Genomic DNA, 24,225 nt, shown 5'->3' on the forward strand with positions numbered 1-24,225 from the left:
GGGGGAGGCACCTGAGAACACTGGTAGGCATCCGAAATGGTCGACCTAATCCAACGGGCTAAGGTCGGCTTAGAAGCAGAGAGGCCTTTACGCCGACCTGTGGTTAGCACAAAAAGAGAGGTGCACCACCTAAGAGCAGCGGTGCGACACACATAGATCCGGAGAGCACGCACCAGATCCAGAGTATGCAACGCTTTTTCAAAGCGATGAACAGGAGCCGGACAAAAGGAAGGTAGGGTAATGTCCTGGTTAAGGTGGAAAGGAGAAACCACCTTAGGGAGAAAGTCCGGAGTCGGACGGAGAACCACCTTGTCTTGATGAAAAACCAAAAAAGGTGACTCCGAAGAGAGCGCAGCCAAATCAGAGACTCTCCTGAGGGAAGTTATGGCCACTAGAAAGACCACTTTCTGTGAAAGACGAAACAAAGAAACCTCCCTAAGAGGCTCAAAGGGGGGTTTCTGCAAAACCGTGAGAACCAAATTGAGGTCCCAGGGATCCAAGGGCCGCCGGTAAGGTGGAATGATGTGAGACGCGCCCTGCATGAAGGTGCGGACCTGAGCCAGCCGGGCGATACGCCGCTGGAACAGCACTGACAGAGCCGAGACTTGTCCCTTGAGAGAGTTGAGGGACAGCTGCAGACCGGACTGTAGAAAGGACAGAAGGGTCGGCAAGGAAAAAGGCCAAGGAGGATGGCCGGAAGAGCGACACCAGGACAGGAAAATTTTCCAAGTCCTGTGATAGATCAGAGGAAGACTTACGGGCCCGAGTCATAGTGGAGATGACTTCAGGAGGGATACCAGAAGTCGTCAAGATCCAGGACTCAAGAGCCACGCCGTCAATCTGAGAGCCGCAGAATTCTGGCGGAAAAACGGACCTTGTGAGAGAAGGTCTGGATGGTCCCGAAGAAGCCACGGCACCTCTACGGACAGATGGAGCAGGTCTGGGTACCAAGCTCGCCTGGGCCAGTCCGGAGCAATGAGGATGACTCGACGACCCTCCATTCTGATCTTGCGCAGAATTCTGGGCAAGAGAGCTAGAGGGGGAAACACGTAGGACAGACGAAACTGGGACCAGTCTTGAACCAGAGCGTCCGCGGCGAATGCCTGAGGATCGTGGGAGCGAGCCACGTAAACCGGAACCTTGTTGTTGTGACGGGATGCCATTAGGTCCACGTCTGGAGTGCCCCACTTGCGGCAGATTGACTGAAACACTGCCGGATGCAGGGACCACTCGCCACTGTCCACGGTTTGACGGCTGAGATAATCTGCCTCCCAGTTTTCCACGCCTGGGATGTGGACTGCGGATATGGTGGACTTGGAGTCCTCCGTCCATTGAAGGATGCGTTGTACCTCCAACATTGCCAGGCGGCTGCGTGTCCCGCCTTGGTGATTGATGTAGGCAACCGCTGTCGCGTTGTCTGACTGGACTTGGATGTGCTTGCCCGCCAATAGGTGGTGAAAAGCTAGGAGAGCCAGAAGCACGGCTCTGGTTTCCAGCACATTGATCGAGAGGGCTGACTCGGACGGAGTCCAAGTGCCCTGTGCTCGGTGGTGGAGACATACCGCTCCCCAGCCGGATAGACTGGCATCCGTGGTGAGGATCACCCAGGACGGGGCCAGGAATGAGCGTCCCTGAGACAGAGAGAGGGGCCGAAGCCACCACTGAAGAGAGCTCATGGTCTGTGGCGACAGAGCCACTAACCTGTGCAAGGAGGAAGGCCGCTTGTCCCAACAGCGGAGAATGTCCAGCTGCAGTGGACGCAGATGGAACTGGGCAAAGGGAACAGCCTCCATTGACGCCACCATCTGACCCAGCACCTGCATCAGGTGCCTGATGGAATAACGGCGGGGCCTCAGCAGAGAGTGCACCGCCAGTTGGAGGGACTTCTGTTTGATTAAGGGCAACTTCACAAGTGCCGGCAGAGTCTCGAACTGCATCCCTAGGTACATGAGCCTCTGGGTCGGAGTCAGAGTGGATTTGGGCAGATTGACAAGCCACCCGAATTGGGCTAGAGTGGCGAGAGTGAGCGAGACACTCCGCTGACAGTCTGCACTGGATGAAGCCTTGACTAGAAGGTCGTCCAGGTAAGGAATCACTGCCAACCCGTGGAGGTGCAGAACCGCAACCACTGCTGCCATGACCTAGGTGAATACCCGAGGGGCCGTGGCTAACCCGAAGGGAAGAGCCACGAATTGGAAATGTTCCTCTCCGATTGCAAAACGTAGCCAACGCTGGTGTGAAACTGCAATTGGCACATGGAGATAGGCATCTCTGATGTCGATGGATGCCAGGAAATCCCCTTGGGTCATTGAGGCAATGACTGATCGCAGAGACTCCATGCGAAAATGCCGCACCTGAACATGCTTGTTGAGAAGCTTGAGATCCAGGATGGGCCGGAAGGAACCGTCCTTTTTGGGAACTAGGAAGAGATTTGAGTAGAAACCTCTGAACCGTTCCCGGGCGGGAACCGGTTCAATTACTCCGTTGGCCTGCAAGGATGCCACGGCCTGAGAGAAGGCGGCGGCCTTGGAGCAGGGGGGAGTTGACAGAAAAAATCTGTCTGGCGGGTTGGAAGAGAATTCTATCCTGTAGCCATGGGAGATGATATCCCGCACCCACTGATCGGAGACGTGTTGAAACCATGCGTCGCCAAAGTGGGAGAGCCTGCCACCGACTAAGGACGTTGCTGGCGCGGACAGATAGTCAAGAGGCTGCTTTAGTGGCAGCAGCTCCTGCGGTCTTCTGTGGACGCGCTTTTGTGCGCCAGTTGGATTTTTGGTCCTTGGTTGAGTTAGTGGACGAGGCCGAGGGCTTAGAGGACGACCAGTTGGAGGAACGAAAGGAACGAAACCTCGACTGATTCCTACGCTGGACAGGTTTCCTGGTTTTGGTTTGTGGCATGGAAGTACTCTTCCCGCCAGTAGCTTCCTTAATAATTTCATCCAGCTGTTCAGCGAACAGCCTGGACCCAGCAAAAGGGAGTCCAGCAAGGTACTTCTTTGAAGAAGCATCTGCCTTCCACTCTCGAAGCCACAAGATCCTGCGGATAGCGAGGGAATTAGCCGAAGCCACCGCAGTGCGGTGAGAAGCCTCCAGCATGGCAGACATGGCATAGGATGAAAAAGCTTAAGCTTGGGAAGTTAAGGTAACCATTTCGGGCATAGATTCCCTGGCGAGGGAATGCATCTCCTCTAGAGAAGCAGAGATGGCTTTGAGAGCCCACACTGCTGCAAAAGTTGGGGAGAACGAGGCCCCTGCCGCCTCATATACAGATTTGGCCAGAAGGTCAACCTGGCGGTCAGTGGAATCCTTAAGAGAGGTGCAATCAGCCACTGATACAACGGTCTGGGCTGAGAGTCTAGACACCGGGGGGTTTACCTTTGGTGAATGAGCCCACTCCTTGACCACCTCAGGTGGAAAGGGAAAACGGTCATCAGAACCACGCTTTGGGAAGCGTTTGTCAGGACAGGCCCTAGGCTTGGTCACAGCGGCCTGAAACTGGAGTGGTTAAAGAACACACTCTTTGTCCTCTTAGGCGAGGTAAACTGGTGCTTTTCTGCCAGAGAGGGTTGCTCCTCTGATACTGGCGGATTGAGATCCAGTACAGAATTAATGGACGCAATCAAATCACTAACATCTGAGTCACTTTCGAACAGATCAATGGGGCACATGGAGTTAGCCTCTGAGCCCCCTGTAAAGGCATCCTCCTCGTCCTGCGAGTAAGCTTCTGAAAAAGAGCCGCGGGACGAGGAAGGAGAGGGAGCCCTGCGTCTCCTCTTAGGAGGACGGGGTCTGGGACCAGATGATGAATCCTCTGTGAGCTCCGGTCCTGAGAGAGCCCTAGCAGCAGAGGCACCCTGTGAAGGGGGCTGATGCATGTTCAGCAAAGTCCGGGACAGCTGTCCCATGGAGTCGGCAAAAGACTGGGAGATAGACCTAGATAAGGATTCTACCCAAGCCGGGGGTTCAGCCACAGGAGGAGCAGCCGGAGAGACCACTGGGGGTGCGATTCCAGGCTGAGGCATCGTCAGGTTAGAGCAGGCATCACAATGTGGATAGGTGCTCGGTTCAGGCAGTAGGAGCTTACATGCAGTGCATACTGAATACAGCTTTGGAGCCTTGCTCCTCGTGTGAGACATGCTGCTGGAGTGGGGGCTCTGCCAGAATGACCCCCAGAGAGTATATACAGAGGTCCACAACCAGAGGTTGTGGCTTACCAGACCGCTGGAGCGGTGTTGTGTGCCCTCCAGATCCCGAAGCCCGGACCCCCAAGCACCTGAGTAGGGATGCTGCAGACCAGTGCTGATCGCAGGGAAAAACGCTGAGAAAATGGCCGCCGGAGCGAAGAGAGGGGGCGGGACTTAATCTGGGAGCGGGATCTGGAGGGCCATAGAGACTTACAGGGGAGGAGACATGTACCCAGTGAGGAGTGTCCCTCCCCTGTGCAGAACGGCCGCTGGGCGGAGCCGCGCTGTCCCTCTGCATGAATGACATGCGAGGGCAGTGAAACCGAAAGTAGGCCTCCGGCGAAGTCGGGGCCTAAATTTGAGCGGTGCGGCCGGCGCGCAGGCACCATCGGCGCGGTTCTCAGGCGACAGCCAGAGAACCCGCCGGAAATGTCATAAAACTCACTCAGCACACTCTCCCACAACAATAAAGTACAGGGACCCCCAATATATAAACGTCTCAGGTACTTAGCTTGCTGAGACGCAGGGTTCCAAGTCCCTGGGGATGAGTGCTCCGGTCCAGCAGGATCCTGAAGGGCTGCGGATGGAGACCGGTCTCCTGCCAAGCATGGAGAACCGTGCTGGCTCCCACTTCAAGCCAGAGCCCAGGAGGGATGGTGAAGGAGCGCGGCATGTAAGGCTCCAGCCTTGGAATCAACCTTAACAACACCGCCGACACAGTTGGGTGAGAAGGGACATGCCGGGGGTCCAGGCTTGGACCCGCTTTTCTTCAAACTCTTTCCAAAAATCAAAAATCAGATGAGAATGCAAGTGTGGATGTATGCCTCCTGAACACAAAGCGGTAAACTGGCTAGATCTGGTTCTCCAGGGGGTGTATAAGCTCAGAGGGAGGAGCTACACTTTTTAGTGTAGTACTTTGTGTGTCCTCCGGAGGCAGAAGCTATACACCCGATGTCTGGGTCTCCCATAGGAACGCTAAAGAAATTAATGCTGCTTTGAAGGCAAAGGACGGTCACAGCAAACATTGATTTGATTTAGATTTCTCTTTTGTTCATCCACTTTTCATTTTGTTAAAGGGATTCTCCAGGCGCTTGGGGTGCAAGTCTGCATCACTATGTGTACAGGCTATGAGGGTTCTCTGGGGCTGGAAGCACGTGGCCATGTGTGCGATTTGCATGCATGTGGCTACATGCCAACTAGACTTGCATAACCTCTGCCAATACAAGCAAATTGATCAAAGCTGAACACGTCTAGTTAGAGCAGAGGTCTCAGACACGCGGCCTGCGGGCCGCATGCGGCCCGCAGACCCCGTGACGATCACAGCTCTATGCCAGGAGCCGGCGTCGGCAGGCACAGTACAGTTGATTCATTTGCGGTACCGCGCAGAGCAGCTATCTGCACTACTACACCAATGCATGACGTGGCCAATCAGATGCAAGGAGGTGATGTCGCTGTATGATGTCACCTCCTTGTATCTGATTGGCCATTAGTATAGCGCTCAGAGCTCCTCTGCGCGGCACCGCAAATAATTCAACTGTACCTTCCGGCGCTGGCTCCCAGCATAGAGCTGCGATCTTCACGAGGTCTGTAGGCTGCAAACAGCAGGTATGTATGTGCCCATGATCAAGAACCGCTGTGTCCTGGACGCGGCGGGTGACTGCGGGGCCGCGAGTCTCCTCAGCAGGAGAATACTGGAGACCGCAGCTGCTCATACCCACCACTATCAGTGTTCAGTCCACTGCGGTCTCCTCGCTGGATTCTCAGTACGGAGGACACTTGCGACTCTGAAAGCCGCACCGCAGGTCAGTAGTTGCTGCGGGCTGCACACGCACAGTGGATGGGAGTTCTAGAAATCCCATTCACTCTGCTTGCACTGTACAACCTAGCGCTCTGGACGCAGCTGAAACATGCTACATCCAAAATGCTGCAAACACTGATCAGCACGCAGCCCTGAGGGAATGGGAGGAAAGATGAGAATATTTTTTTTTTTTTTGGCATCTGTGAAGAGCGGCATAATAGGGGACAAGGATGGGCAGAATACTATAATGACGGGCAGAATACTATAATGACGGGCAGAATACTATAATGACGGGCAGAATACCAGAAGGATGGGCAGAATACTATAATGATGAGCAGAATACTATAATGATGGGCACAATACTAGAAGGATGGGCAGAATATTACAAGGATGGGCACAATACTACAAGGATACAAGAATATTTTTTTTTTTTTTTGGCATCTGTGAAGAGCGGCATAATAGGGGACAAGGATGGGCAGAATACTATAATGATGGGCAGAATACTATAATGATGGGCAGAATACTATAATGATGGGCAGAATACTATAATGACGGGCAGAATACTACAATGTTGGGCAGAATAATACAATGATGGGCAGAATACTACAATGATGGGCAGAATACTACAATGATAGGCAGAATACTACAATGATAGGCAGAATACTAGAAGGATGAGCACAACAATACAAGGATGAGCACAACACTACAAGGATGGGCACAATACTGCTGGGCACAATACTACAAGGATGGGCACAATACTACAAGGATGGGCACAATACTACAAGGATACAAGGATGGCCACAATACTACAAGGATGGGCATGAGGATGGACACAATACTGCAAGGATGGGCATAGTACTACAAGGCACAAGGATAGACAATACTACAAGGTATTATCCTTGTAGTATACTACACAGGTATTATCCTTTTAGTATACTTGCACAATACTACAAGGGTGGGCACAATACTACAAGGATGGGCAGAACACTAGAGGGCACAAGGATGAGCATAATACTACAGGGCACAAGTATGGACAATACAAGGATGGGCACAATACTACAGGGCACAAGGATGGGAGACATAACTACAGGGTACAAGGATGGGCACATTACTGTAGGGCACAAGGATGGGCACATTACTACAGGGGACAAGATGGGGACATTACTACAGAGGACAAGGATGGGGGACAATACTACAGGGCACAAGGATGGGGGACAATACTACAGGGCACAAGGATGGGGACATTGCTACAGTCATAGTGGGGGACATACATAACTACAGGACACAAAGATGTGCATATTATACAGGACACAAGGGGGACATTACTACAGGATGGGGGACAGTACTACGAAATGTCGACTAAGATGACTGTATGATGCTGTGAACTGTAAAACAATATTAGAAGGGGATAAAATTTAAAAAAAAATATTGAAAATAAAGCATGACTTTCTTGCCATTAAAAATGTTTGTATATATATATATATATATATATATATATATATATATATATATATATATATATATATAAAAACTTAACTAAACAAAAAAGTGCAAAAATGTTCAAAATAGTAATCCAAAGGTGTTAAATATGTCACTTTGTCCTGTAAGCAATGCAGCACCCCTCAATTTTTTTTTTATATGTGCGGCCCATTCCCACAGCTGAGTTTGAGACCCCTGAGCTAGGCTATGTGCGCACGTTGCGTAAAAACATGCAGTTACGCTGCGCTTTGTAGCGCAGCGTAACTGCATGCGTCCAGCGTCCCCTGCACAATCTATGGAGATTGTGCAGGGGCCGTGCGCACGTGGCGTCTAAGAGCGCAGCGCTTCGGCTACTGCCGAAGCGCTGCGCAAAAAGAAGTGACATGTCACTTCTTTCCTGCGCTTTGCCGGCAGCTCCTGCTCTGTCTATGGCAGGAGCTGCAGGCAGAGCGCATGGAATCGGCGCTCACTACGGACATTTCTGCAGCGATCTAAAGCGCACATGTGCTCTTCAGATCGCTGCAGAAATATCTGCAGGGCTAGTACGCAACGTGCGCACATAGCCTTAGAGCAGGGGTGGGGAACCTCCGGCCCGCGGGCCGCATGCGGCCCGCCATGACCTTTTATGTGGCCCCCGGGCACATTCCCGGGGGAGGCAGTGCTGGTGCTGTCACCGCGGTTTGCTGCCGCCGGCCCTTTAAATCCACACATTGCTGTTTGTGCTGCAATGTGTTCTCCCGTCGGCCAGTGCCAATTGTGGGCGGGTCTACAGCAGCCTCAGCTTCTAGCCTTGTGTGTCCGCCCCCTGCCCTCCGGAGATCAGTGCCTGCCTTCTCCTTCTGATGCAGTGTGTCCGGCTCCTGCACTCCGGTGATGTGAGTGCAATGCACCCCCCCAGTCCTGTGTGCACCCCCCCAGTCCTGTGTGCACCCCCCCAGTCCTGTGTGCACCCCCCCAGTCCTGTGTGCACCCCCCCAGTCCTGTGTGCACCCCCCCCAGTCCTGTGTGCACCCCCCCAGTCCTGTGTGCACCCCCCCCAGTCCTGTGTGCACCCCCCCCAGTCCTGTGTGCACCCCCCCAGTCCTGTGTGCACCCCCCCCAGCCCTGTGTGCACCCCCCCCCCAGCCCTGTGTGCACCCCCCAGCCCTGTGTGCACCCCCCCCCAGCCCTGTGTGCACCCCCCCCAGCCCTGTGTGCACCCCCCCCAGCCCTGTGTGCACCCCCCCAGTCGTGTGTGCACCCCCCCAGTCGTGTGTGCACCCCCCCAGTCGTGTGTGCAGCCCCCCCCAGTCGTGTGTGCAGCCCCCCCCAGTCGTGTGTGCAGCCCCCCCCAGTCGTGTGTGCAGCCCCCCCCAGTCGTGTGTGCAGCCCCCCCAGTCGTGTGTGCAGCCCCCCCCAGTCGTGTGTGCAGCCCCCCCCAGTCGTGTGTGCAGCCCCCCCAGTCGTGTGTGCAGCCCCCCCAGTCGTGTGTGCAGCCCCCCCCAGTCGTGTGTGCAGCCCCCCCCAGTCGTGTGTGCAGCCCCCCCCAGTCGTGTGTGCAGCCCCCCCCAGTCGTGTGTGCAGCCCCCCCCAGTCGTGTGTGCAGCCCCCCCACAGTGATGTCTGTGCCTCCCCCACAGTGATGTCTGTGCCTCCCCCACAGTGATGTCTGTGCCTCCCCCACAGTGATGTCTGTGCCTCCCCCACAGTGATGTCTGTGCCTCCCCCACAGTGATGTCTGTGCCTCCCCCACAGTGATGTCTGTGCCTCCCCCACAGTGATGTCTGTGCCTCCCCCACAGTGATGTCTGTGCCTCCCCCACAGTGATGTCTGTGCCTCCCCCACAGTGATGTCTGTGCCTCCCCCACAGTGATGTCTGTGCCCCCAGCCCCACAGTGATGTCTGTGCCCCCAGCCCCACAGTGATGTCTGTGCCTCCCCCACAGTGATGTCTGTGCCTCCCCCACAGTGATGTCTGTGCCTCCCCCACAGTGATGTCTGTGCCTCCCCCACAGTGATGTCTGTGCCTCCCCCACAGTGATGTCTGTGCCTCCCCCACAGTGATGTCTGTGCCTCCCCCACAGTGATGTCTGTGCCTCCCCCACAGTGATGTCTGTGCCCCCAGCCCCACAGTGATGTCTGTGCCTCCCCCACAGTGATGTCTGTGCCTCCCCCACAGTGATGTCTGTGCCTCCCCCACAGTGATGTCTGTGCCTTCCCCACAGTGATGTCTGTGCCTTCCCCACAGTGATGTCTGTGCCTTCCCCACAGTGATGTCTGTGCCTTCCCCACAGTGATGTCTGTGCCTTCCCCACAGTGATGTCTGTGCCTCCCCCACAGTGATGTCTGTGCCCCCAGCCCCACAGTGATGTCTGTGCCCCCAGCCCCACAGTGATGTCTGTGCCCCCAGCCCCACAGTGATGTCTGTGCCTCCCCCACAGTGATGTCTGTGCCTCCCCCACAGTGATGTCTGTGCCTCCCCCACAGTGATGTCTGTGCCTCCCCCACAGTGATGTCTGTGCCCCCAGCCCCACAGTGATGTCTGTGCCTCCCCCACAGTGATGTCTGTGCCTCCCCCACAGTGATGTCTGTGCCTCCCCCACAGTGATGTCTGTGCCTCCCCCACAGTGATGTCTGTGCCTCCCCCACAGTGATATCTGTGCCCCCAGCCCCACAGTGATGTCTGTGCCCCCAGCCCCACAGTGATGTCTGTGCCCCCAGCCCCACAGTGATGTCTGTGCCCCCAGCCCCACAGTGATGTCTGTGCCTCCCCCACAGTGATGTCTGTGCCTCCCCCACAGTGATGTCTGTGCCTCCCCCATAGTGATGTCTGTGCCTCCCCCACAGTGATGTCTGTGCCTCCCCCACAGTGATGTCTGTGCCTCCCCCACAGTGATGTCTGTGCCTCCCCCACAGTGATGTCTGTGCCTCCCCCACAGTGATGTCTGTGCCTCCCCCACAGTGATGTCTGTGCCTCCCCCACAGTGATGTCTGTGCCTCCCCCACAGTGATGTCTGTGCCTCCCCCACAGTGATGTCTGTGCCCCCAGCCCCGCGTGTGATGTCTGTGCCCCCAGCCCCGCGTGTGATGTCTGTGCCCCCAGCCCCGCGTGTGATGTCTGTGCCCCCAGCCCCGCGTGTGGTGTCTGTGCCCCCAGCCCCGCGTGTGATGTCTGTGCCCCCAGCCCCGCGTGTGGTGTCTGTGCCCCCAGCCCCGCGTGTGGTGTCTGTGCCCCCAGCCCCGCGTGTGGTGTCTGTGCCCCCAGCCCCGCGTGTGGTGTCTGTGCCCCCAGCCCCGCGTGTGGTGTCTGTGCCCCCAGCCCCATGCCCCCAGTTAATTAATTGCTTCACCCAATATAGCAGGGTCATTTAAACATTGATAATTTTGTGCGGCCCCCGAAGGTTGGTAGAAATTTCCAAATGGCCCCCGACAGAAAAAAGGTTCCCCACCCCTGCCTTAGAGTGTGGCCAGGAGTATGCAAATTGTATGACCGCCCTCTCCTGGAGCATCCTGTCAGCACCCACACTCTGAGGATTCACAAGTCTTCAGTTATTCAGCCTCAAGCCTGGACAGCCCCTTTAATTCATAAAAATAAACTATTGACACTTATTTTTATGAAAGCATACTTCGTTTCCAGCATTTTTTCCACACATGCCTAACATATATAAAAGATGCATTGTAGGCAAATGTCAATAGTTTGAACTGCAAATTTAGGGTCGTTTGCAATCTCTTTGTTTTAGTAAGGCCGGAGACACTCTTGCAAGTGACTCGCATCGGCATCACCCGACACAGCCTGACGCTCTCCAGACAAGAGCGTTTCAGCTGCATAAAAATACATGCAGCCGACCTGCTCCTGTCAGGAGAGTGCGCAGCCATGCCAGGTGATGCGAATCATTCGCAAGTGTGACTCCGGCCTAAGCGTATGACTGCATGCTTTCTCAGCATACGCTTCCTGGTGTGATGTTTGCTCTTACTTTGGTTTTATTCTAATGTTCAATAGCTCACCCTCTATAAAAGGATTACAAAAAGTTGAAAGAATTTGTAAAATGTAAAGAAAGCAAGAATGCAATGATTTGGAAATCCCTTACAGCCATAATAAAGAGTGTACTGTATAGTGGGTACTTTGAAGAACCAAAGAACAAATAAGAATTAACAAATCAACGTACCTTGGCCACAAAATAGTCCCACATGCTTAGTTCTGGGGGGATGAACTTCTCCTTGTAGGTTGGTCTCTCAGCAGGGACTGGTGGTGGAGTAGCAACGTCCTTCACTGGTCTACCAGGCACCAGCATTCTCATATTAAAGCGTCGGCGATGCTTGTCTATCTCTTCAGACAGGACGGGGATTGCTGGAAGAAAATATGATCTCAAACCTCTAGTAAAGTGCAGTGTACATCATCCCTTTATTTGTTACTATGGAGCATGCAGAGTAAGGCAATCAGCTGAAGACTTGCAATAGTGATGTACAATATAGATAGCGGCAGTGAGAATCTAACAGATGGCTCGTTGGCTCCACTCTTACATGCAGTAACTACAAGGTGCAGTTGTAGAAGGGATTGCAAACACAGCAATTATCACACTGGTTTCTCACCGCACACTTGTGACTCCTGCCCTTTATCAATAACAGAAGCAATGTTTTTAGTGATAAGTAAAGCAGTTTCAGCTGCAGGTTGGTCCTCATTTGGTAATACCAGAGCACACTGTGATATCTGCACATCAAAGCTCTTGGTTCCTCCTGGATGAGATACACCAGTTTTGGACATGTCAACAAATCTTCTAGTTATGAGTACTCCATGCTTCACATAGGAAGCATATTTGGTTTAACGGTGTAAGCTAAAACATATCAGTACTCTATAGGAAACAACTGTGGAAACAGTACCTGGAATACTCTCTGGGGGTTTTCTTGGTTTTACCACAAGTTTAACGCCACCTCCAAAAACAGCTGCCCACATCCGGTTGTTCAGGGGATGAGCAGCGAGACGAAACAGTTCGGTGCTGGAGTCAGTAGCGAGGGCGTGAATCAGCAGGCTCACATAGACTGCTACAACGGCTTCACACAGCATCACATTGAGCTTAGGCTGGTCCTCGTCTTGAGCTGTATTTAGTAGGTTTATTAGAGAGCTAACCCCTGAAAAAGTTAAGCAAAAAAAAAAAAAGTAAAATCTCACAAAAACAACATTATATTTGTATACAAAGAAATACCCAATAAATAACAGAGAAATCCATTCACAAGTGGCTGCCCACCTCTTCCTATGTGCAATATAGGGAGCACCAGTGAGAGGGAGGAGCTCATATACAGATTGATTCACTAGGAGCAGTAAGGGTATGGATATAACTATAGCGCAATGCCTTCCTATTCTGTAAGAATTGGAGTTCTAAATTAAAAGTAGGGAAATCTTACACAATCCCTTTAACCCCTTAAGGACCAGCTGAAATTGTGTAAATTTACCTGAAGAAAGCAACTGAGGGGTAAAGTGAAGCTAAGGATAAGGGTAAGGATAGTGACAAAAGTGTATGGCATCTGATGCAAGAGCACCGCATGCGAAATGCTAATGACCCTCTGCTCCCGCTGTGCTGCGAGCGTGTACGGAGTGTCATTATATCGGATCACAGCTGCAGAGGGGAGGGACTAATCTACCCATCCCCTCCATTATCAGCTGATGCGATTATCGCACTGCACGCCATAAACTTGTATGGGTACGAGTGAATACGGATCGGATTACACCAGCAGCATACTGCGATTCTTTTCTTGGTCCAATTAGGGCTGAGAAAAAAATTGCAGATGGGAACTACCCCACAGAGTAACACGGGTTCGAGTGTAATGCGATTTTTTTATTACATCCAACTCGGCCCGTTGTTCTCGCCATGTGTCCTAGGCCTAACAGTTTAAAACTCCTAATACAGGGAAAGCAGGAGCCAGTGTAGTCAGTATATGAATAAAAAGTATTTTTCAGGGTCAAGATAAATTATTTCAACTATTTGCACTGTATCTGTTGGCATGAATGAGTGTGAAGGATGACGACTAGGAATCAGTAATGTTTTAACAACTAAGTGTTGCAGTCCATTGGGCTAGTCATTAGCTGGAAGTGATATTTCCTACAGTGCCTTCAACTAATGAAGGTTCTTACCTGGCCACAAGGCAGGTGGTGAATTTGGAGTAGCGTGTTCTTCAATACTTTCTGTTCGAAGTCTCCTACGTTCACTTAGGAGGAGGCCTTGGTAAACCATTCCTGTGAACTGATTTGCATCTGTTTGACTGCTGCAAAAAATCAGTGAGAAAAGAAAAATGCACATAACTAACAAGAAGGAGCCTTATTCTCATGCCTGTTGTCAGATCTAACACAGCAGTTTATTAGACTGCTATTATGCCTATATATATTAGATGCGCACACACACACACACACACACACACACACACACACACACACACACACACACACACACACACACACAAAAATTAGGGATATTTTGCTTTTGAGTAAGATTTCAGGATGATCCTAAAATGCACTCTAACCTTTTCAGGTGAGCATAATGTGACCCTCTCTAACCTTTTGAATGCACAGGTCCATCTCTTCCTTGTTTCAGAACTTTTTGCACAACTTGCTGTTCTCTAACAAGGAGCTTAATGGCAAAATTCACAAGTGTTTGATTCATGAATCGGACAATAAATTGTAAGGTTTGATTAGAATAGGTAATTAAATGGACCTCCTCATCATGCTGTTCGCATTTTGACATGATGAGACTAATGTGGGTGTCACACAGGACGATATATCGGGTGATATGTCGGTGGGGTCACGTCGTAAGTGATGCACATCTGGCATCATTTGATATATCATAGCGTGTAACAGCTACGAGCGACGGTGAACGAGCAAAAATACTCACCTTATCGTTGCTTGTTGACACGTCGCTCATTTTCAAAAAGTCGTTTCTTCTTCTCTGCGTCGGTTGTTCATCGTTCCAGAGGTAGCACACATCGCTCCGTGTGACACCCTGGGAACGATGAACACAGCTTACTTGCGTCCCGCCGGCTATGCGGAAGGAAGGAGGTGGGCGGGATGTTACGTCCCGCTCATCTCCGCCCCTCCGCTTTTATTGGCCGGCCGCTGTGTGACGTCGCTGTGACGTCGACCGTCCCTCCCCCTTCAGGAAGAGGATGTTCGTCGCCCACAGTGACGTCGCCCGAGACGCACAAACGACGGGGACGGGTACGATCGCTCGTGCGATCGCACGATAGATCGTCCCGTGTGACGCTCGCATAAGATGACACCTAACAATTAATCATTGCTAGGCTTCAATCAGGATGTTCTCAGGTGGAAATGGCCTCTGAGCTTAGAGTGTCATCAGCAGGTTGTATTAGAGATACAGAGAGACTGGAAGAGTCACAGAAAGGCATAGAAGTGGATGTCCTTTGGCAACATCCCACACCGATCAACGCTTTGTTGTGAACAATGCGCTTCAGAAGCGGATATGAATGCCACACAGCTCCAGGCACATTTAAAGGAGGTGAGAGACACCAGAGTGTCACGTCAGACTATTTGAAACAGTTACATCAGCATGGTCTGTGTGCTAGATGACCTGCAAGGGTATTTGACCACACCACCAGGCACAGGCGTCATCATCTTGCTGGAGGAGGGACCAGTGGGGGCCTCAGTGCTGTTCACTAATGAAAGTTGATAAACGCTGAGGAGAAAATGATGGCCGCCAACAATCTTGGAGACATCAAAGAGAGTGCTATGCATCAGCCACTGTTGTCTCCAGGTGGTGGTGTTACAGTGTGTGCAAGTGTGTCTAGTCAATATAGAACTGCCCTACACTTTGTTAATGGTATGGTGACAAGCCCCTACTAATTGAATGACATAATTAGTCTAGTCATTGTGCATGAACAACACAGGCCTAATTTCATCTTCATAGACTGCAATGCTCCGCTCATCTAGGCCGCAGCATTAGGGAAAGGCTGTTAGAGACTGGGGTGCCTCAAATGGAGTGGCCTGCACTCTCTCCAGACCTGAATCCCACAGAAAAAACTCTGTATCCCAGAACCGCAATGACCTGAGGGCTGCCCTTCAAGAAGAGTGGAATGCCATGCAGACAATAATTGGACTAGTGAACAGCATGAGATGTCGTTGTCAAGCTATAATATGATGCTCAAGGCCACATAACAAGTTATTGAGACATTGACATTTTGTGGGGTTTTTTGGGGGGTGTATACCCACCACTGCTGTTGGCTTTCAGTCAATAAATTGTTTAAGATGAGGAAATCATCACTGCATGCTTCGATTTAAATGCCCTACTTTCACGATAAAATATTGTAATAATATTTTAAAAGTATAAATCTGAAAATTGTGACATACACTTGTATTCAGACCCGCTGAGTTAATACTGTGTATGACCACCTTTCGATTACTGCTGCAAGTCTTTTGGGTACAAGTTCTACCAGCTTTGCACAACTAGAGGCTGAAATGTTTGCCTATTCTTCCCTACAAAATAGCTATAGCTTGAAACATGGTGATGGCAGCATCATGCTGTGGGGAGGCTTTTCTTCAGCAGGGGCAGGGAAGCTCGTCAGAGTTGATGGGTTAATGGATGAAGCTAAATCCTGGGCAATCTTGGAGGCAAATCTGTTAGTGGCTACAAAAGACTTGAGACTGTGGGGTAAGGTTCATCTTCCAGTAGGACAACGACCCTAGACATACTGCCAGAGCTATAATGGAATGGTTTATATCAAAGCAAATTCATGTCTGTAAATGACCCAGTCAAAGTACAGACCTAATTCCCATTGAAAATCTGTGGCAAGACTTGAAAATCACTATTTTGCAAAGAGGAATGGGAAAAAAAAATGCATCGTCTACATCTTCTACATGTGCAAGGCTGGTAGACTCTATACCCCAAAAGACTTTCAGCAGTAATTGCAGCGAAAGATGGTCCTACAAAGTATTGACTCAGGGGGGTTGAAAACAAATGCGAGTCACAATTTCAGATTTAGATTTTTAAAATGTTTTGAAAGCCATGTATCATTTCCTTTACACTTCACAAATACTTGCTACTTAGGGGTACTTTACACGTTGCGACATCGCTACTGCAATATCGTCGGGGTCAAATCGAAAGTGACCCACATCAGGTGCCGGTAATGACGTTGCAACGTGTAAAGCACTAGATGTCCCGATAAACGATCGCAAAAGAGTCGTAAATCGGTGATCTGTGTAGCGTCAGACATTTTCATAATGTCGCACCAATAGGAGATACGATGTTGTTCCTCGTTCTTGCGGCAGCACACATCGCTGTGTGTGAAACTGCAGGAGCGAGGAACATCTCCTTACCTGCCTCCACCAGCTATGCGGAAAGAAGGAGGTGGGCGGGATGTTAACGTCACGCTCATATCCGCCCCTCCGCTTGTATTGGCCGCCGGCCGTGTGACGTCGCTGTGACGCCGCACAACCCACCCCCTTAGGAAGGAGGCGGGTCGCCGGCCAGAGCGACGTCGCAGGGCAGGTAACTGCGTGTGAAGCTGCCTTAACGATAAAGTTTGCTACGGCAGCTATCGCATGTGCGATGGGGGTGGGGACTGTCGCGCTTGGCATCGCTATGTCGTTGTCGCAGCGTGCAAAGTACCCCTCAGTGTTGGTATATCACATAAAATACATTCAACTTGTCTGTGTAACATGAAAAGAAAAGCACACACACACACACACACTAGTATCTAGTTGACCATTAGTTCTTACATAGATATATATTGTAACAATTTCTGATCCTGAAATGCGCATGGAATAACAGCTCTGGAGCACATATGGCTGCGCTAAAAAATACTTGGTAGACTAATGGATCATTCACATAATTCTATTTTTGGTCCCTGTTTTATCTCCATCTTTGGGGGCACACTCTTCATGTATAAATTATAGGCTTGTTACTCAACACTTTAAACATCTTTGCAGAAATGCACACAGAAAAAGATGAAAGCCTGATCTGAACACTCTTTAGTCATGATTAACCCTTCACAGGCCTGAGAGTACTGTCATTTTACCTTGTGCGCTTTGTATTTGAACCTAATAGATGTAGCTACATTTACTGTTCCTGTAATCTTAGTAGAGGAGGTCAAATAGAATATGCTGCCACTTCTCCGTCAGCAGCTAATAAAAAACATGGAATAGCGAGAACTGTAAAGTGTGCAGTATGGGATCACAGCGCTAAGGCACAGATGTTTGCTTGATTTCCAGCTCAGCAGCACAGAGTAAAGATAATGACAATATTATGCTGATGAGTCGGATTTTGTATTGATAGTTAACACCATAAACCTTCAAGATTAGGCTCCCACAGTCCAGGTTTTTAGGATCTTCACTTGTAGATACAGCTGGATCTGACAAAATATTTTCACATGTGCTCATCTTCAAACAACTAGAACCAGGGCCATCACAGAAACCAATTATCTTCATACATTTAAGGCTCTGTGCACATTTCTTTTGCAGTAGTATGCAATACAGTGGGATTTTGTACACTGCTATTCTATACTGCCTGATGTATGTATAGATTTGCTTTATTTACTAATAAAAATTTTCAACTGGTAAAAAAACCCCAAAACAACAACAAAAAAACAATTTACATGTGCATTTTTCTCTTTCAAAAACGAGTCCAGCAATACCTTTACATGGTCGGGACCTTCCTCCTTAACTGAGAGAGCAGTGTTTGAAGAGATATGCAAATAAGGCTGTAAATCTGAAGCCTCTGTCACTCCAGCTCTATTGTATGGCCAGCACCACCTCCTCCTACTTAACCCCTTCAGCCCCCGGGCACTTTCCGTTTTTGCGTTTTTGTTTTTTGCTCCTTTTCTTCCAAGAGCCGTAACTTTTTTATTATTCCGTCAATCTTGCCATATGAGGGCTTGTTTTTTGCGGGACGAGTTGTACTTTTAAATGAAATCATAAGTTTTACCATATAGTGTACTGGAAAACGGCAAAAAAATTCCAAGTGCGGAAAAATTGCAAAAAAAGTGGGATCGTACAATAGTTTTTGGGATATTTTATTCACGGTGTTCACTATATGGTAAAACTGATGTGTGGGTATGATGCCTCAGGTCGGTGCGAGTTTGTAGACACCAAACATGTATAGGTTTACTTGTATCTAAGGGGTTAAAAAAAATTCACAAGTTTGTCCAATAAAAGTGGCGCACGTTTTGCGCCATTTTCCGAAACACGTAGAGTTCTTATTTTTTGGGATCTATGGCTCAGTGATGGCTTATTTTTTGCGTCTCGAGCTGACGTTTATAATGGTACCATTTTTGCGCAGATGCTACGTTTTGATCGCCTGTTATTGCATTTTGCGCAAAACTTGCGGCGACCAAAAAACGTAATTTTGGCATTTGGAATTTTTTTGCCACTACGCCGTTTACCAATCAGAATAATTGATTTTATATTTTGATAGATCGGGCATTTCTGAACGCGGCGATACCAAATATGTGTATATTTATTTATTTTTTAACCCTTTAATTTTCAATGGGGGGAAAGGGGGGTGATTTGAACTTTTAGGTTTTTTGTTTTTTTTTTAATTTTTTAAAACTTTTTTTTTACTTTTTTTATTTTATTTTACTAGTCCCCCTAGGGGGCTATAGCGATCAGCAGTCCGATTGCTGATCGCTATCTGCTGATTACAGCTATACCGCTGTAATCAGCAGATTCAGTCACTTTCTTTCTTCCTCTGCTCCGTGCCGAGGAAGAATGAAAGTGAAACTTCGTAGCACCAGGCGTCATCACATGACCCTGTGCTACGATGGCAACCACCGAACGTCACGTGATCACTCACGTGACGTCCGGAGGGGGCGGCGGTAAGTAAAAAAGATGGCCGCGCGCATGTAGATCTCGCTGCCAGACTTTGGCAGCGAGATCTAAGGGGTTAATGTTCCGGGTGGAATGCGATTCCACTCGGAACATGTAGGCACACATGTCAGCTGTTGAAAACAGCTGATATGTGTGCCGATCCCCGCCGCCTGCCCGCGGCAGGGGGCGGGGCTTAACGGGACACGATCTATGACGGATAGATCCGTCCAAGGTCGTGAAGGGGTTAACTGGCAGCCTCTATGCTGTGTGACCTCAGGCAAAAGAGCAGTCAGACAAGCAGGACACGAGGAGGCATCGCCAGGTGGGGAGTAGAGCTGGAGTGACAGAGGCTTTAGAGCTACAGCCTCATTTGCATATTTCTTCAAAGCTGATTTCTCAGTAAGGCCAGAGTCACACTTGCGTATGTCTTGGCGAGTCTCGCATCGGCATCACCCGACATAGCCGCACACTCTCGGACAGGAGCGGGTCAGCTGCAAAGCAATACATGCAGCTGAGAAGCTCCTGTGCATAGAAAGTGCGGCCGCCCCGGGTGATCCTGATGCGAGACTCGCCGAGTCATACGCAAGTGTGACTCTGGCCTAACTGAGAAACAGACTGGTCATATAAAGGTATTACTGAATTTACCTCTAAAACAACTACATGTGAATATAAATGGTTATGGTGGAGGAGGTGAAATCATGTTGATAGATTCCCTTTAACATCTGTCATTCTGTAATACTGCAAGGAAAAGTCTGGCGTATAAGCAGGGCTAATTTAAAAGATACTGTCTGCACGGCTGTGTATCTAATCCTATCCTGTGTGATACTGTCTGCACGGCTGTGTATCTAATCCTATCCTGTGTCATACTGTCTGCTAAGCTGTGTATCTAATCCTGTCCTGGGTGATACTGTCTGCTGAGCCTTGTATCTAATCCTCTCTTGTGATACTGTCTGCAGGGCTGTGTATCTAATCCTATCTTGTGTGATACTGTCTGCACTGCTGTGTATCTAATCCTCTCCTGGGTGATACTGTCTGCTTAGCCGTGTATCTAATCCTATCATGTGATACTGTCTGCAGGGCTGTGTATCTAATCCTATCCTGTATGATACTGTCTGCACGGCTGTGTATCTAATCCTATCCTGTGTGATACTGTCTGCTGAGCTGTGTATCTAATCCTATCCTGTGTGATACTGTCTGCTGAGCTGTGTATCTAATCCTGTCCTGGGTGATACTGTCTGCTGAGCTGTGTATCTATTCCTGTCCTGGGTGATACTGTCTGCTGTGCTGTGTATCTAATCCTATCTTGTGTGATACTCCTGCTGTCCTTGGTGACACTTTAGACATTTCTGGTCACCAACAAAATGGCTCTGCACTATGTCCCTGCATGTCATTCTCTGTTATGTGTTGTAAACACTCAGATTAGGAGGGGGGAGGCGTGCCATCACACACAGGAGAGCAGACTCCGCCCACTTTACTGCAGCTGTAATTGAGTTTTTTCTACAGTTGGATTTCTGTAGGATTTCAGAAGCTGCTCCCCCTAGTGTTTAACAGTGGAAACAGTGGAAAATATCAAACGTTTTAATTTTTTTTTATATTTTACTCAATTAAAAAAATAATAATATTTAAACGAAACATTAAAACATTATTACTTTACATTTTTTCAGTTATTGAATTTTTTTTTTCTGACGATACATTCCCTTTAAGGAAAATAAATACAAATCAATGTTTTGCTTTCAGACTGTATGACTTCTAACAATAACAAAATTAAAATGTAATGCATATACTTTACGAAAACCATAAAACATGGGAGCTCTTAGTTTACCTGTAGCTGTGACTGTCACAAAGCGCTTGGTATATTGACGCAGAAAGCGAAGCTGCCAACAAGTGGAGGGTGTACACCTAATGGAGAAAAATGCAGAGATTTACAGAGAACTGCCATGACTTGTGTCACCCCTCCTGGCATGTGTGTTATAGTAAATACCTGTTTTTCAAAAAAGAATAAACACTGGGGTGGGAATGGGGGGGAAATAATGCAGTGGGGAGGGGAAGGGGGGGCAGAATAACACTGTGGGGGAGGGACAATAAAGGTTGGGGCAGGGAAAATAATGCTAGGGTAAATGGAGAGTAACACTGGGGGAGGGACAATTACACTGGGGTGGGACAATAAAGGTTGGGGCAGGGAAAATAATGCTAGGGTAAATGGAGAGTAACACTGGGGGAGGGACAATTACACTGGGGTGGGAATGGGGGGAAATAATGCAGTGGGGAGTGGGGGGGGCAGAATAACACTGTGGGTGTGGGACAATAAAGGTTGGGTCAGGGAAAATATTGCTAGGGTAAATGGAGAGTAACATTGGGGGAGGGACAATTACACTGGGGTGGGAATGGGGGGAAATAATGCAGTGGGGAGGGAAGGGGCAGAATAACACTGTGGGGGTGGGACAATAAAGGTTGGGGCAGGGAAAATAATGCTAGGGTAAATGGAGAGTAACACTGGGGGAGGGACAATTACACTGGGGTGGGAATGGGGGGAAATAATGCAGTGGGGAGGGAAGGGGCAGAATAACACTGTGGGGGTGGGGCAATAAAGGTTGCGGCAGGGAAAATAATGCTAGGGTAAATGGAGAGTAACACTGGGGGAGGGACAATTACACTGGGGTGGGAATGGGGGGAAATAATGCAGTGGGGAGTGGGGGGGGGCAGAATAACACTGTGGGTGTGGGACAATAAAGGTTGGGTCAGGGAAAATATTGCTAGGGTAAATGGAGAGTAACATTGGGGGAGGGACAATTACACTGGGGTGGGAATGGGGGGGAATAATGCAGTGGGGAGGGAAGGGGCAGAATAACACTGTGGAGGTGGGACAATAAAGGTTGGGGCAGGGAAAATAATGCTAGGGTAAATGGAGAGTAACACTGGGCGAGGGACAATTACACTGGGGTGGGAATGGGGGGAAATAATGCAGTGGGAAGGGGCAGAATAACACTGTGGGGGTGGGACAATAATGCTGGGATAAATGGAGAGTAACACTGGGGGAGGGACAATTACACTGAAGAATAAACCTTAGTAACAGGTTGTTTCCTTACACAGTCTATGGCCATGTGTGGGTGATACATACAGAAGTGGTGCTCATGTTTCTATTATACTTTTCCTCTGATTGTTCCACTCCTGGTTTTGGCTACAAATACTGAACGTGTGAACGTGGCTTTACACTGACTGCACGGCTTGGACTACGTTTGAGGCCTCCGACATACATCGTGAAACACGTGCGTGTTTGGTCCGTTTCCGTATATACCGGAGACACGGACAAACGTGCACCAATGTTATTCTATGTTTGAGGTCACACCTGCATTATTCCATACGGTCCTTGTGTCCGTGTTCGTGATACGTATGTGTATCCGTTTTGCACGGAAGCATGTCCGTTTTCTGCACGGAACACGGACCCAATGGAAGTCTATGGGTAAGTGAGCACACGGACGTGACACGGATGCATCTCCGTATGCTCCGTGTACGTTTTGTGATTTTTTTCTAGCGATGTCGGTCATTCTTTCTTTTTCTGTGTATGTCGGTCAATCTCCCTCAGTCCGTCGGTCGGTCTGTCTCTCTGTCCGTCGGTCGGTCTCTCTGTCTTGTCTGTCCCTCTCTCAGTCTGTCGGTCAGTCTCCCCCCTCTCTCATACTCACCGTTCCCCGATCAGCGGCGCGACACTGCACAGCTGTTCAAAAAACTCCGGCGGCTTTTACTATTTTGAAAAAGCCGGCAGCTCATTAATCAATCTCGCATTCCCTGCTTTCCCCGCCCACCGGCGCCTATGATTGGTTGCAGTGAGACACGCCCCCACGCTGAGTGACAGCTGTCTCACTGCAACCAATCACAGCCACCGTTGGGCGTGTCAATATCAAGCAGTAAAATAAATAATTTAAAAAAACGAGGTGCAGTTCCCCACATTTTGATACCAGCCAGGGTAAAGTCAAACGGCTGAAGGCTGGTATTCTCAGGATGGGGAGCCCCACATTATGGGGAGCCCCCCAGCCTAACAATATCAGCCAGCAGCCGCCCAGAATAGCCGCATCCATTAGATGCGACAGTTCTGGGACTCTACCCGGCTCTTCCCGATTTGCCCTGGTGCGTTAGCAATCGGGGTAATAAGGAGTTAATGGCAGCTGCCACTAAGTCCAAGATTAATCATGTCAGGCGTCTGCCCGAGATACCTTCCATGATTAATCTGTAAGTTACAGTAAATAAACACATACACCCGAAGAAATCCTTTATTTGGAATAATGAACACTAACAAATACCTTCGTTCACCACTTTATTAAGCCCGAAAAAGCCATCCATGTCCGGCGTAATCCACGGAGGTCACGCGCCGCTTCCAGCTCTGCAACATGAATGTGACAGGAGCTGCAGAAGAACACCGCCGCTCCTGTCAGCTCCACACAGCAACTGAGGTGAGAAGCGCGATCAGCGATGATGTCACTCAGGTTACTCGCGGCCACTGCTGGATCCTCCAACTGTGACAGCAAGTCGCCCGAGTGACAGCGATGAAGTCACAGGTGAGTTGCGGTCACGGGTGGAGGATCCAGCTAGCCGCGGGTAGCCTGAGTGACAGCAGCGCTAATCGCGCTGCTCACTTCAGTGACTCAGGGGATTAGCGGTCACCGGTGAGTCCTTCACAGGTGACCGCTATTCAGTACGCGACACAGACAAAGCCGCGGTATGACAATGAAGTCGGGTGAAGTTCACCCGAGTTCATTCTCAACGCGCGTCGCTGTCTGCTGTCAGCGGGTATGTATCAATGACATTGTGCATCACACACGGAACATTTCACACGGGCAACACACGGACATGTCACTTACGTATCTCACGCACACACGTACATTCAACACGCACACACGGCTAGCATACGCAATTCACACGGATGCCACACGTACCATAAAAACGGACTAAAAAACGGAAAACGGACCCGAAAAAAGTAACGTA

At 49.8% G+C, this 24,225-nt stretch overlaps 1 protein-coding gene across 3 annotated transcripts in view; it reads right to left on the reverse strand.

Moving 5' to 3' along the window:
- Positions 1–24,225, reverse strand: part of DMXL2 (Dmx like 2) — a 315,382-nt gene that overhangs the window by 83,385 nt on the left and 207,772 nt on the right. For 2 of the 3 annotated variants that reach the window (XM_075345794.1, XM_075345793.1), the window contains exons 26-29: positions 21,068–21,144; positions 13,570–13,700; positions 12,321–12,569; positions 11,609–11,790 (exon numbers count right to left, since the gene is read on the reverse strand). In XM_075345794.1, the coding sequence (XP_075201909.1) occupies positions 11,609–11,790; positions 12,321–12,569; positions 13,570–13,700; positions 21,068–21,144 (639 nt within the window). Of the gene's footprint in view, positions 1–11,608; positions 11,791–12,032; positions 12,177–12,320; positions 12,570–13,569; positions 13,701–21,067; positions 21,145–24,225 lie in introns of all 3 variants that reach the window. The other variant, XM_075345795.1, reaches the window with a different exon arrangement.

This window comes from Anomaloglossus baeobatrachus, chromosome 4, assembly GCF_048569485.1.
Source record: "Anomaloglossus baeobatrachus isolate aAnoBae1 chromosome 4, aAnoBae1.hap1, whole genome shotgun sequence".
Lineage (NCBI taxonomy): Eukaryota > Metazoa > Chordata > Amphibia > Anura > Aromobatidae > Anomaloglossus > Anomaloglossus baeobatrachus.